This window comes from Tachyglossus aculeatus, chromosome 26, assembly GCF_015852505.1.
Source record: "Tachyglossus aculeatus isolate mTacAcu1 chromosome 26, mTacAcu1.pri, whole genome shotgun sequence".
Lineage (NCBI taxonomy): Eukaryota > Metazoa > Chordata > Mammalia > Monotremata > Tachyglossidae > Tachyglossus > Tachyglossus aculeatus.
Window position 1 is genome coordinate 12,290,952 of NC_052091.1, and position 14,906 is coordinate 12,305,857.

General features: G+C 46.9%; 1 protein-coding gene across 1 annotated transcript; it reads left to right on the plus strand.

The window, feature by feature from the left end:
• Window positions 1-1,553: 1,553 nt before the first annotated feature.
• On the plus strand, window positions 1,554-13,432 carry CRABP1 (cellular retinoic acid binding protein 1). The gene is made up of 4 exons (XM_038767467.1): window positions 1,554-1,718; window positions 4,150-4,328; window positions 7,887-8,000; window positions 13,140-13,432. The coding sequence occupies exons 1-4, from the start codon at window positions 1,649-1,651 to the stop codon at window positions 13,188-13,190; spliced, it is 414 nt and encodes a 137-aa protein (XP_038623395.1). The 5' UTR covers window positions 1,554-1,648; the 3' UTR covers window positions 13,191-13,432.
• The last annotated feature ends 1,474 nt before the right edge of the window (window positions 13,433-14,906 follow it).

Here is a 14,906-nt window from a genome sequence, read left to right on the forward strand (position 1 = left end):
ATGCACATAGTAAGCGCTTAACAAATGCCAACATTATTATCATTATAAAGGATTCTGGCAAGCAGATTCGTTCTTGCGCCTTGGCTAATTAATGATCGTTTAATTGGAGGGAGGGAAGGAAGGGGGGAGCGACTAGGGAAGGAAAGGAAAAGGGGGGCTGCCAACCCAGGTGATTTCTGCTCTCCGAAACCCACGCACTGATCCGTCCCCATCCCTAGCACTTGCGGGCGTCCCCACGCGCGGCAGGGGCGGGTCCTTCTTGGATCCCGGCTCCTCCCCCTGTCTGCTGTGTGACCTTGGGTAAGTCACTTCACGTCTCCGGGCCCCAGTTCCCTCCTCTATCAAACGGGGATGGAGACCATGAGCCCCACGTGGGACAAGGAACTGTGTCCAACCCCATTTGGTTGTATCCACCCCGGCGCTTAGTACGGTGCTTGACACGTAGTAAGCGCTTACAAATTACCAAACACCACTGTTATTAAGAGGAGGAAGGAGTGCTAGCCTGCACCTTCCAGCCCGCGCAAGGCTTCCTTTGGTAATGGGTTCTAATCCCGGCTCTGCCACTTGTCCGCTGCGTGACTTTGGGCAAGCCACTTCACTTCTCTGGGCCCCAGTGACCTCATCTGCAAAATGGGGATGAAGACTGTGAGCCCCACGTGGGACAACCTGATCACCTTGTATCCCCCTCCCCCAGCGCTTAGAATAATAATAATAATAGCATTTATTAAGCGCTTACTATGTGCAAAGCACTGTTCTAAGCGCTGGGAAGGTTACAAGGTGATCACGTTGTCCCACGGGGGGGCTCACAGTTTTAATCCCCATTTTACAGATGAGGTAACTGAGGCCCAGAGAAGTGAAGTGACTTGCCCAAAGTCACCCAGCTGAAAATTGGCGGAGCCGGGATTTGAACCCATGACCTCTGACTCCAAAGTGCGGGCTCTTTCCACTGAGCCACGCTGCTTCTCTAACGCTCTAGAGAAGTGCTTGGCATATAGTAAGCGCTTAACAAATACTATTTTTATTGTTCTTCTTCTTCTTCTTATTGTTATTCTGCTTTCCCCGGCTCTGCCCTCTGCTTCTTTGGAAGCCTAATGCCCAGCCCTGGGGATGGGTTATTTGGGGTGGGTGGGGGAGAGTTGGGGGAAAGGGGAGAGAAAGGGGTCGTCCCAATCAATCAATCAGTCAATCAATTGTATTTATTGAGTGCTTACTGTGTGCAGAGCACTGTACTAAGCGCTTGGGAAGTCCAAGTTGGCAACATATAGAGACAGTCCCTACCCAACTCACAGTCTAGAAGGGGGAGACAGAGAACAAAACCGAACATACTAACAAAATAAAATAAATAGAATAGGTAGGTACAAGGAAGATAAATAAATAAATAGAGTAATGATGTCAGCTGGCAGGCGACGGAGTGGTTGGAGAGGATGGGGAGGGAGGGTGAGCGGTTTGGGGCGCTGGCTGCGGGACTGGGGGTCCCCGGGGGGCGGGGTGGGGGCGGGGCGGGGGGCGGGGTCCTCTCGGCTCCCGCTTCATGGGCCGGGAGGAGGGTCCCGCCCGAGGCTCAGAGCCTCCAGCTCGCCCCGACCGCCCGGCACGGCACGGCACGGCACGGCACGGCACGGCACGGCACGGCACTCTCCGCACCACGATGCCCAACTTCGCCGGCACCTGGAAGATGCGCAGCAGCGAGAACTTCGATGAGCTCCTCAAAGCGCTGGGTACCAGGGGATGGGGGCACTGGGGGGCACGGGCTGCGGGGGCACTGGGGGGCACGGGCTGCGGGGGCACTGGGGGGCCACGGGCTGGTGGTTTTGGAGGGCACGGGCTGCGGGGGCACTGGGGGGCACGGGCTGGGGGCTTTGGAGGGCACGGGCTGCGGGGGCACTGGAGGCAGGGGTTCCGGGACCATTGGGGGGCACGGGCTGCGGGGGCACTGGGGGGCACGGGCTGGTGGCTTTGGAGGGCACGGGCTGCGGGGGCACTGGGGGGCACGGGCTGGTGGTTTGGGAGGGCACGGGCTGCGGGGGCACTGGGGGGCACGGGCTGGTGGCTTTGGAGGGCACGGGCTGCGGGGGCACTGGAGGCAGGGGTTACGGGGCCATTGGGGGGCACGGGCTGCGGGGGCACTGGGGGGCACGGGCTGGGGGCTTTGGAGGGCACGGGCTGCGGGGGCACTGGGGGGCACGGGCTGGGGGCTTTGGAGGGCACGGGTTGCGGGGGCACTGGGGGGCACGGGCTGGTGGCTTTGGAGGGCACGGGCTGCGGGGGCACTGGGGGGCACGGGCTGGGGGCTTTGGAGGGCACGGGCTGCGGGGGCACTGGGGGGCACGGGCTGGGGGCTTTGGAGGGCACGGGCTGCGGGGGCACTGGAGGCAGGGGTTACGGGGCCATGGGGGGGCACGGGCTGCGGGGGCACTGGGGGGCACGGGCTGGGGGCTTTGGAGGGCACGGGTTGCGGGGGCACTGGGGGGCCGGGGGCCGGTGGCTTTGGAGGGCACGGGCTGCGGGGGCACTGGGGGGCCGGGGGCTGCAGGGGGAGGACGCCCATTGCCCTCCAGCCCGGGGGGCTCGTGCAGAGGGGGCGACGCCCTCAGTCCCCTTCCCATCGGCTGCCCTGACCACTTCACTCATTTCATCGAACTGACTGAGCTTTTACCGGTGCAGAGCACTGTACTGAGCACCCGGGAGAGGAAAATGCAATGAGAAAGAGAGACAATCCCTGCCCACAACGAGTTTACAGTCTAGGGGAGCATCAGCGGTCCCGGGCCCTTGTCCCCTTCCCATCGGCTGCCCTGACCACTTCACTCATTTCATCGAACTGACTGGTGCAGAGCACTGTACTGAGCGCCCGGGAGAGGGAAATGCAGCAAGAAAGAGAGACAGTCCCTGCCCACAACGAGTTCACAGTCTAGGGGAGCATCAGCGGTCCCGGGCCCTTGTCCCCTTCCCATCGGCTGCCCTGACCACTTCACTCATTTCACTTCACTCATTTCACTTCACTCATTTCATCGAACTGACTGAGGTTTTACCGGTGCAGAGCACTGTACTGAGCGCCAGGGAGAGGAAAATGCGGCAAGAAAGAGAGACAATCCCTGCCCACAACGAGTTCACAGTCTAGGGGAGCATCAGCGGTCCCGGGCCCTTGTCCCCTTCCCATCGGCTGCCCTAACCACTTCACTCATTTCATCGAACTGACTGAGCTTTTACCGGTGCAGAGCACTGTACTGAGCGCTCGGGAGAGGAAAATGCAGCAAGAAAGAGAGACAATCCCTGCCCACAACGAGTTCACAGTCTAGGGGAGCATCAGCGGTCCCGGGCCCTTGTCCCCTTCCCATCGGCTGCCCTGACCACTTCACTCATTTCATCGAACTGACTGAGCTTTTACTGGTGCAGAGCACTGTACTGAGCGCCTGGGAGAGGAAAATGCGGCAAGGAAGAGAGACAATCCCTGCCCACAACGAGTTCACAGTCTAGGGGAGCATCAGCGGTCCCGGGCCCTTGTCCCCTTCCCATCGGCTGCCCTGACCACTTCACTCATTTCATCGTACTGACTGAGCGCTTACTGGGTGCAGAGCACTGTACTGAGCGCTCGGGAGATGAAAATGCGGCAAGAGGGACAATCCCTGCCCACAATGAGTTCACAGTCTAGGGGAGCATCAGCGGTCCCGGGCCCTTGTCCCCTTCCCATCGGCTGCCCTGACCACTTCACTCATTTCATCGAACTGACTGAGTTTTTACCGGTGCAGAGCACTGTACTGAGCGCCCGGAAGAGGAAAAAGCAACGAGAAAGAGAGACAATCCCTGCCCACAACGAGCTCACGGTCTAGGAGGGCATCAGCAGTCCCGGGCCCTTGTTCCCTTCCCATCGGCTGCCCTGACCACTTTACTCATTTCATCGTACTGACTGAGCGCTTACTGGGTGCAGAGCACTGTACTGAGCGCTCGGGAGATGAAAATGCGGCAAGAGGGACAATCCCTGCCCACAACGAGCTCACAGTCTAGGGGGGCATCAGTGGTTCCGGGCCGCAGCTTCCCCCGATGATCGCAGGCCCCGATAATTCATTCAATCGTATTTATTGAGCGCTTACTGTGTGCAGAGCACTGTACTAATCGCTCCCCCTCCGACGCCCCATTTTCCCCGGGGTGCAGGGGTGAACGCTATGCTGAGGAAGGTGGCCGTGGCGGCGGCCTCGAAGCCACACGTGGAGATCCGCCAGGACGGGGACCAGTTCTACATCAAGACCTCCACCACCGTGCGGACCACCGAGATTAACTTCAAAGTCGGGGAGGGCTTCGAGGAGGAGACGGTGGACGGGCGGAAATGCCGGGTAAGAATAATAACCACGGGATTGGTTAAGCGCTTACTATGTGCCAAGCACTGCTCTAAGCGCTGGGGGGGGGGGGGGGATACGAGGTCATCAGGTTGTCCCACGTGGGGCTCACAGTCTTCATCCCCAGTTTCCAGATGAGGGAACCGAGGCCCTGAGAAGTGAAGGGATTTTCCCAAAGTCCCGCAGCTGATAAGTGGCAGAGGCGGGATTAGAACCCACGACCTCTGGCTCCCAAGCCCGGGCTCTTGCCACTAAGCCACGCTGCTTCTCAAGAAGGACGGGGGGAGGAGGGGATCACCCCCCTGGAGACCTCCTGGGTAGGCGGGGGTACCCAGGAGAAAAGATTTCTCTCTGCCCGCCTGTCCCGCACCCTGCAGATGTGCAGAGCTCCTCTTCCAACTGGCTCAGGTCTCATTTAATCAATCAATCAATCAATCAACCAATCGTATTTATTGAGCGCTTACTATGTGCAGAGCACTGTACTAAGCGCTTGGGCAGTACAAATTGGCATCACATAGAGACAGTCCCTACCCAACAGTGGGCTCACAGTCTAAAAGGGGGAGACAGAGAACAGAACCAAACATACCAACAAAATAAAATAAGTAGGATAGAAATGTACAAGTAAAATAAATAAATAAATAAATAAATAAATAGAGTAATAAATATGTACAACCATATATACAGATATACAGGTGCTGTGGGGAAGGGAAGGAGGTAAGACGGGGGGATGGAGAGGGGGACGAGGGGGAGAGGAAAGAAGGGGCTCAGTCTGGGAAGGCCTCCTGGAGGAGGTGAGCTCTCAGCAGGGCCTTGAAGGGAGGAAGAGAGCTAGCTTGGCGGATGGGCAGAGGGAGGGCATTCCAGGCCCGGGGGATGACGTGGGCCGGGGGTCGATGGCGGGACAGGCGAGAGCGAGGTACAGTGAGGAGATTAGTGGATTTGTTCTCCAGATTCCTCCATAGCCCCAGCCTGGTTTGAATCCGCCTCGTTGCTCACTCCCTTTAAATGGGATTATTGCTCTGCTTTGTTGCTCTAAAATCTCTGTCTGGGTAGATGAAATAAAACTCTCTCTCCTCCCCTGGCTCACTCTCCTCCTAAACTAACCTAGAAACCTAGAGCCAACAGAGCTTACTGCCTTTTCTAACACCAACCAATTTATTAAACGTCACCATCATCATCTGTGGTATTTGGGGGCACATTTACTATGTGCAGAGCACTGTACTTTCTAAAACATGGCCTTTTAAAAGGATATAATGCTAATTTGCCTCCAATAATAGTAGTTCTGGTATTTGCTAAGCACTTACTATGTGCCAAGCACTGGGGAAGATACAGGGTAATCAGGTTGTCCCACGTGGGGCTCACAGTCTTGATCCCCATTTTACAGATGAGGTGATTGAGGCACAGAGAAGTTAAGTGGCTTGCCCAAGGTCACACAGCATACAGGTGGCAGAGTCAGGATTAGAACCCACGTCTTCTGACTCCCAAGCCCGTGCTCTTTCCACTAAGCCATGCTGCTTCTCTCTTCACTGCGTGGTCAGAACATCTGTACCCTCTAAAACATGGCCTTTTAAAAGAGTATAATGCTAATTCGCTTCGAATCATTTCTGATATTCCCAAGCACTCCCTTTTAACCCCTTCCCTTAAACTCTTCACACTGTTGAGACAGATATTCCTTTTACACCCGTCAGTGACAGTTCCCTTCTGAGGTGGAGTAAATTACAACTTTTCTGTCTCTCCCATCACTTCACCATTCCCTTTGTTCAAGTTAGGAAGACGTTGAAGGGAAGTTTTGGTTCTGGTTTCAGTCCATTCCCAAGAGGCCTCTGGGTCTGTCTCCTTTTCTCCTTCCCTCAATTGATGAAAAGAATATATTCGCCCTCCCCCCCCCCCGCAAAAAAAAAATATTTGGTTGGAAAACAGAAATAAATCCTTAACGCTTGGAAACGTTTGGATTATTCTGTGTGTTGTTTCCAGGAATGAAACAGTGGGCTGGTTAACTCTCCCTCCCCAACCACCCACCCACTAATACAGGAAATGTAACATGAATTCCTTGATTATTCATTTTTGTAAAGGCAAAATTGAATTTGGTCATGTGTAGCCCATATAAAATGTTTTAAATCGTTCATTGAAAAGGAATAATCTTTCAGATGGGAAAATAATCATTACTGCTGTCTAATTTGTAAATTGACAGAATGAAAGCAAGTACTTAGTGATGCAACAGAAGTGTGAAATTATTTCAGCATTAATGACTGGGCTGAAGCCCTGTAAACTTTGAATCAAAAACCTCCGTGGTTCCTGAATTCAGAGAAACAGACACCGTGGCAGTGTTTTATACTTAATCTATACTATCTGGCAAAAGTCTAATCTTTATAGACTGAAAAACTGACTTCAGGGTAAAAGGCTCTCAATCAGCAGTCCAAGTTAATCTATTGTTTGCACAAACAAAGAGGGGTCCTTCTAGTTGAATGAAAGGCCTAACCATGTTTGCTGAATTTTCCTAATAAGAAAGCAAAATGGCTCTGAAGGTTCTAATCAAAGCCCTGTTCCATTCTCGCCTATCTGATTTGAGGCTGTAAAAGTAAAGGGCGGTTGGGATGGAAAGTAAAGTTTCACAAGATAGTCCATAGAGTGGATTTATTTTTATTTATTTCCCACTCATCTCTGACTAATGAATATCTCCCGCGGGTTAGTTATAAAGAGATTATATATACATTGATTGCTGGTACCCCCTAACACAGCTGTTCCACCGCTTTGAGGAATAATACATTTCAACACTGGGGAACAAGCCTGAAGAGACTTTTCACATTTCTCACTCTCCTAGCATGGTAAAATCCAATATAATTCTCTCTGTTTATTTCATTCTTTCAAATAACTCTGGGCTTCAGGATACATCTCAAAGAATGTCTTGCATATTTTTATGAGGCTATTAAGGCACATTTTTACTAGAGATTATGTTTAATAGTTTGGAACTCAATTTGGAACTGAACAAGTGAAACATAAAATTTTATTTTGACTAAATAGCCAAATATGTGTGTGTGTGTGTGTGTCTGTGTGTGTGTGTGTCTGTGTGTGTGTGTGTGTGTGTGTGTGTGTGTGTGTGTGTTGGGGAGAGGATGGTTGGGGAAAGGGGGTTGCTCATGATAAAAAGATGCCACTAAAAAAAGCCAATTTCTTTTCCTCATCTTAAGCTGGCCCACAACACTAGGGCCCTTTTTGTGCTAATATGCAATTTCCTTCAATTAAGTTCTGAATGAAATGGGTTTTCCATTCGAATACATACAATACCACGTTCTAAACTTTTAGATGTAAATTGCTCTCGACCTTATCTGGATCCATTTACTTAGTGGTTAGAGGTATAAGTACACTTCCGCATAAACTAAGGACATGCAACAGTCTTAATTTTGATTTTTAACATTCAATCTACTTCTCTTCCTTGCAATTATTGACTATGGGTTGGTTTTCTGCAGCAATCATTCTCGGTTGTGTTCATTGTTGTCTCTGCTTCATGCTGCCAGAGACTATAATTAATGTTACTAATGGTTTTCTTGCCTGCAGAGTTTAGCCACTTGGGAGAATGAAAACAAGATCTACTGCACACAAACTCTTATTGAGGGAGTGGGTCCTAAGACATACTGGACTCGAGAACTAGCTAACGATGAGCTGATTTTGGTAAGAACCCCTTTATACCCTCACAAGCTTAGATTAGTTGGAGTGGTTTCCCTACTATGTTATTTAAAGTAATGTCTCTTCCGCTTCACTGAGGTGGGTTGGAGAGAAGACATGGGAAAGGAGAAAATGTGACTATAAACTCTAAGCATTATTTATAAGAAATAGGTATTGAACATTTGAACTGGTCAACGTTTAGCCAACGTTTAGATGATTGCACTTTAATCCAAGGTCTGGTTCTGCAGTTAGAGGATGTTCTGAGTGGTAGGATGATCTATAAAATACTAAAGCCTTTACCTGAGGACCTTCTGGTGAGATGGAGGGGAAGAGAGAAGGGAGGAAGAGTAGTAGAAGGAAGTAATAGTATTATGGACTCTCTGGGGGCAATGTACTGTATTAAGAACTTGGGAAGTGCAAAACAGAGAAATGAGCAAAATGGAGAATTGCCCAAGAGGCATTTACATGCTAATAGGGTGAAGGTGAAACTTTACGTAATGTGAGGATATGCTCAGTTCTTTCAAAATGTTTGGTTTTCACTATGCATTTTGGATTGAAAACTGTTAAGGAAATTAAGAAATGTTCTTCTGATCACTAGCACCTATCTGGATAGAATATAATATCAGAAGAAACGGTTGTGTCTGAGTGTTGGTCAGATACACGTCTCCCTGATAAAGGGGTTCATCAAGAACATTATTGGAAAAGCAGCATGGCCTAGTGGAAAGAGCATGGGTCAAGGTGTCAGTTGACCTGGGTTCTAATCCTAGCTCTGCCATTTACCTGCTGTGTGACCTTAGGCAAGTCATCTCACTTCTCTATACCTCACCTGAAAAAATGGGATTTTGATACCCGTTCTCCCTCCTAGACTGTGAGTCCATGTCGGACCTTTGTATCTCGCGTCTACACCAGTGCTCAGTTCAGTCCTTGACACATAGTAAATGCTTAACAAGTACCTCTATTATTATTACTATCCTCTGTTTAGAAGAAACATAAATATTTTATGAGGGGTTGCTCTACTATTAAGATATACTTCCCCTTCTAGTAAATTCCTGATTGCTAATTGTGGAAATCCATAGGAATTATTACATTTTGCTTATTTGAGGAAGTTAGAATATTTTGGTACATGGTAACTGAAAAGACTTCTTGAAACTATCTCTCTCTCTCTCTCTCTCTCTCTCTCTCTCTCTCTCTCTCTCTCTCTCTGCCTTCACCCCCTTACCACACTAATCTGCTGATAACTGACTATTGTCTGGAAAAATTCAATAGGTTAGCAAATATTAACCCAGCAGAGAAACTGGATGACTCTAGGCTAGAGAACCTCCTACCCTTGTCCCCAGCTTGAATGAGAGTCCTTATAGGGTGACTCTAGCCAGTGAATGACTCATGAGTTGGTGGTACTTGTCCAGCATCTAATCTCCATGGGTCCCAAATCAGAATCAATGAGCAGAAATGGGACATGAGATGGAAGCTAAGCAGTTGCCCTGGACAGTAGTCAAAGCCTAGAATCTATTTTCCCAAATATTGTACCATTTTTCTGATATGATCAAGCTGCTTAAGAATCTTGTCGCATGTTGAGCCGATTCTTAAAAATAAAATAGGTCTAGCTTGCAGAACAAGTGATGGTCACTTCCAACACTCACCTTCACCATCACTGTCATTCCTGTCAAGGAAGTGTAGCCAGTCTCATTTTTATATTCCTCCAAAACACAATGAATTTCCTAAACTACACTCCATTCTTCCATAATGTGTATTTTCACTCCATTTTTTTGGACAGAACGCAATTGGGGACATAGATGCAGGATAGGAAGAACGTTCCCTATCTGGATACAAATGCAATGTTGGAAGAAACGATCGTGCACATGCATACAGTGTTGATCAATCCATGTGTGCACCAATGGGAGTTTAATGTGGGGGGGCAATATAGTCCCTATATTCTAGGAGAACTGAGTGTACCTTTTGAAAAAGTTTGTGAATTCCTCATCTCATTATCCTGTTGTGGTGCAATGCAGTGCCCAGAACAAAGGGACATATGCTTGTTCTGGGTTTCCCTCTGTAAAGATAGGAGGATTCTCTTTCACCCTTCCATGGCTCTTGTTGTTGCTGTCTCTAACAATGGTTGGGTCACTCATCTTTAGGAGGACTTAAGGGCACTGTTTCGCTTAGTGAATAAGAATAGGTTCATTTTGCAATCTGGTAAATGATGTTTCCAAGAAGTGTTTTGGGAGGCTTTTTTTTCTCCCTCTCTATTGTCATGCCTCTTTGTAGCCCTGTTATGACATCCAAGAGGCATTCACCAACAGCCTATTCATTTGTGGTAAAATGATAAATGGTGAAGTGATGATTATGTCTCCATGTGTTAACTATTGGCTGTGCTGCACTAGGAACACACGAATCCTACAACTATACACTACAATTTGGGGACAGAGAAGGGATAGGAAAAGCCAGCCCAGACTCATTAGGGACAAATGAATTTCCTTAGGAAGGATTCATTTTCTTTGAAAAAACTGTGGGTTTTTTTAATGGGGTGTTTTTTAATTTTTTTTAAAGAAGAGACATGAAACAATTTATCACAGTAGAGTGTTTCTGGTAACTGGGGTAGAATACACACATGCAGTAGGATTCATCATTAAATCCAGTAAAACCTCTTGTAAGGATTGACTTTGAGAGGTGACAGGAGCTGGGGTACTAATTATATATGAATTCTGTGTAAGGAGGTCTTCAGTTCCAGCAACTTCAGTAATTCAGGACTTTCCAAGGAGCCTTCGTTATGTGGAGATACAGACTGGAGCTAATATAACCCCTTCATTCCAGCCCCACCCCTGGTTTTCCTGGAAAAGTTTGGGAGATACTGGTAGTATGTTGAAATCACAAGTCTCCTCTTTAGACAAGCTGTACTATAGAAGATTGAGTTACTCTTAGAGGGCTTAATCCCCTAATGATTTAGAGCCCAGAATCAAGAGCAAAAGTTTAAATTATAAATAAATGAGCTGTCAAATGAGCAGAATGCTGTCTCCACAATGTTCCATTTCACTGACCCAACTTTTCCCAGGGCTGTTTAAGCAAGATCTTTTTAGAAGTTGCAACAACTCTGAATGCAATATTTCATTTACTAGCCTGACATGGTAGACAACTAGATATTACTCTGACGCATTAAAAGAGCTATAACTAAGGGATGGCTTTAAGCACTGGGGAAAACTGGATTCCAGGATATGACCACCAAGAACTTAAACCACGCTCTATGCTAGAAGAGCAGAACATGACTGCAGAGCTTCCATACAGATGTACAGCCAAGATGAGAGTTTTATCTTTGCTCTAAACTGGGTTCCAAGCACTCCCAGGTTGAAACTATTTTCTCACTCAGAATCTCGCTGAACCAAAATGGTGAGACGTGTTTACCAAAAGAACGAAGATGGTTTTGGGGAAGAAAAATTCAGATGGGAAATTGCAATGGCTACCTCTTTTATGGTACTTGTTAAGTGCTTTCCATGTGCCGGGCACTGTATTAAGTGCTGGGGTAGATTCAAGCTAATCAAGTTGGACACAGTTCATGTCCCACATGGAGCTCACAGTCTTAATCCCCATTTTATAGATGAGGTCACTGAGGCACAGATAATCCAGCAAGCAGGTGGCAGAGCTGGTATTAGACCCCAGGTCCTTCTGACTCCCATGCCCGAGCTCTTTCCACTAGGCTATGCTGCTTTCCTACCTTCCAAGTTCAATCTGAAAGTCATCAAACAGCCAAGACCAGATTGAATGAGCCCAATACAGAGGTCCCAGGGTTTAAATTTAATCTTTTCCCGAGGGCATTCTTGGGTGTCCACTTCCCTACCCTTAACCCAACTGAGTTACCATCCAGAGGTAAAGTGCTACCTTGCCTAGCTCCTCAATGCCTGTAGTGGGTCCAGAGCTGCTACCGCTTCTGCCCAATCAGTCAATCAATCAGTAATAGTTATTGAGTGCTTACTGCATGCAGAGCATTGTACTAAGCACTCGGGAGAGTACGATACAACAGAATTAGCACACATATCTAAAGCCCACTGGTTAAGGGGGTCCTGAACACAGCTGTGAACCAAGCAGTTTAGCTCAGTTTGGGAAGGTCATTAAAGAGTGAGAGCTTTATTACTTCCCATATTGCTTTCATTATACTCAGAAAGCACAATAGCTATTTGAGAATAAGCTATCATTAAAATAAAAAACTTAAAGTGCAGTTCCCTTTAGGTTTTTTTTTTCCCTAATGCAATCTGTTCCCATTTAACTCATAGCTGGTAATGTTAAAGATCTTTTGGTATGGGATCTATTATTGGAAAAACTTAATGATTAACTTGTGGAATTTGGCTGCATTTAAAACTCCAGTTTAAAGACTAAAAGGAAATTTCTCCCCTGATAAATTTCTGGAACATACTTTCCTACATATGTAGCTCTAAGGACTTAAACCCAGCAAAACAGAGTCTTCATTTTCATCTTTACCAACTTGGTGGGCACATGACAACTAGAATTCCTGAACTCTCCCCAGTGTCTCCACTAATAATGCTTGTAAAATCATGCACTTTTTTATTCCTAGGTGAGGGCTCAAATTCAATATCTGTCAACACACTCACATTTTGAGGACTCCAAAGAACATGAACTAGAATTTTTTTTTTTGGTAAAATGTCACATTTTCCAAATGCCACAGCATTATCCCCGGAAGGCATGGTCTCCTGCTTTCTCACAACAGCGTTTTCAAGCTCTGATGGGTGGAGAGGAGATGATATACGACTTCTATCCAGATGCAGTCAGATTAATGGTCAAGGCAGGAATTAAGCTAGCTAAATTGAATAGATTCTTTTGGAAAAACCATGAGCCAGATTACAAATTCTCACCTTTTGCATAGTTTTTTTAAAAAAAATTTGAGCCAAGAAACTTGTCAGATTCCATGAAATCAGGGAAGAAAAGCCACATACAATACTTCACTCTTCCCCCAACTGCCTCTCTGCTTATGTAGTTTTTATTATTCTTTCCAATGATAACATGAGGATACAGGAAACCGAATGTCTGTTACTCTAATTTTAACAAAGTAGCTAGTGGTATAATGAGTAATACGCCTCTATTTTCTGGCCATTAAATCTATACTGACATCTTCTCTCTTTTTTTTTACTTTCTTTCCAGACTTTTGGTGCCGATGACGTTGTGTGCACAAGAATCTATGTACGGGAGTGAACCAAACTTGTTGGTCTTTAAGGGTGAAATGAAGGATTGAGGGAAAACTCTGTGGAGCAATACTCCATAATGAATCTGTATTCGTTACTAATACAGCCTTGTATGCGGCAATGTAGAACATACCAAAATGTGTTCATTTATTTTGCATAGTCTTTTCTCCTTTAGATCACTTCATTCTTCATTTTTTACTTAATGTTTTGAATAGTTTGGTTTGATCAGTTATTAAATTTGTTGGGCAAAATCATGGTGATTTTTTTTTCTGTTTCCTTCAGTGAATGCCTCTCACACTGGTTAAACTAGTAAGCGTGGTGAACCTCCAAGTTTGTCCAGAATTGCCTTGCATTGCCATCACCTTTTTTCCTGAAGGAAAATAGGGACTATAGTACTAGTATCTAAGGAAAATATGACAGAGATGTTCAATAACTATCACCATGCAAACAAGCAGTAGACTAAACATTTAACCTTTAAAAAAGTGAAGAGAAGAGTAATAGCAAATATATTTGTTTTGAAATGGCATTTGTTAAGCACTTACTCTGGTCAGGCACTGTTCTAAGCGCTGGGCTAGATATAAATTAATCCAGTTGGATTCAGTCCATGTCCCCCATGGGGCTCACAGTCTAAATTGGAGGGAGGAGGATTAAACCCCCATTTTACAGATGAGGTAACTGAGACCCAGGGAAATTAGGTTTATTGAGCTCTTCCTGTAGGTTATGCCCTGTACTGAGCCCTTAGCATAATAATATGAGAAGCAGCGTGGCTCACTAGAAAGAGTGCGGGCTTTCGAGTCGAAGGTCATGGGTTCAAATCCCAGCTCCACCAATTGTCAGCTGTGTGACTTTGTCACTTAAGTCACTTAACTTCTCTGGGCCTCAGTTTCCTCATCTGTAAAATGGAGATTAAGACTGTGAGCCCCCCGTGGGACAACCAGATCACTCTGTAACCTCCCCAGTGCTTAGAACAGTGCTTTGCACATAGTAAGCACTTAATAAATGCCATCATTATTATTTATTATTATATGGCATTTGTTAAGCACCTACTATGTGCCAGGCATTGTACTAAGCACTGGGGTAGATACAAGCTAATCAGGCTGGACACATTCCATGTCTCACATGGGCCTCACAGTCTTAGTCCCCATTTTACAGATGAGGTGTCTGAGGCATAGAGAACTTAAATGACTTGCTCAAAGTCCCAGAGCAGATAAGTGGCTGAGCCAGGACTAGAACCCAGGACCTTCTGACACCCAGGCCTGTGATCTATCCACTAGGCCACCCTACTCCTCGCTCTAGTACAACAGGAACAGGAGCCCCATTTACCACCATAAGGAGCTTATATTCAAGAGTAGCCTGCTTTATTTATGTTTTCACCCTGGGACTTTGCTTTTGTCCTATTTCTCTTCTCCCCCTCTACATTCCTTTTTAAAGCTTTTCAGAGACTCTAACTCCAATCTTCTGAACTTCTCTTTTCTTTCTTTTCCTGACCACTAACCTCCCAGCCCACTTTAAAACTGAAGTCAATAGTTCTGGTGCTTTTATCTTATTTTTATGGTGTAGGGGGACAAGCAGGAGGGAGGGAGAGGAAGCTTTGTGCTCACAGCACCCATTCGTTCTCCAGCCTGACTTAGCCTGATTTAAAATGTTTAAAAGTGTTTCTTGCAAACATCTCAAAATTAGCCTTTCACTGAAGACAGACAAATATGTTCTAAGAACATCTTCCCAT

Bases quoted from the DNA above. Each gene is read 5' to 3' on its own strand.
- CRABP1 (XM_038767467.1), top strand. From the start codon at position 1,649: ATGCCCAACTTCGCCGGCACCTGGAAGATGCGCAGCAGCGAGAACTTC. The intron at 1,719-4,149 runs GTACCAGGGGAT...CCCGGGGTGCAG, and splicing joins TGAGCTCCTCAAAGCGCTGG to GGGTGAACGCTATGCTGAGG. The intron at 4,329-7,886 runs GTAAGAATAATA...TCTTGCCTGCAG, and splicing joins TGGACGGGCGGAAATGCCGG to AGTTTAGCCACTTGGGAGAA.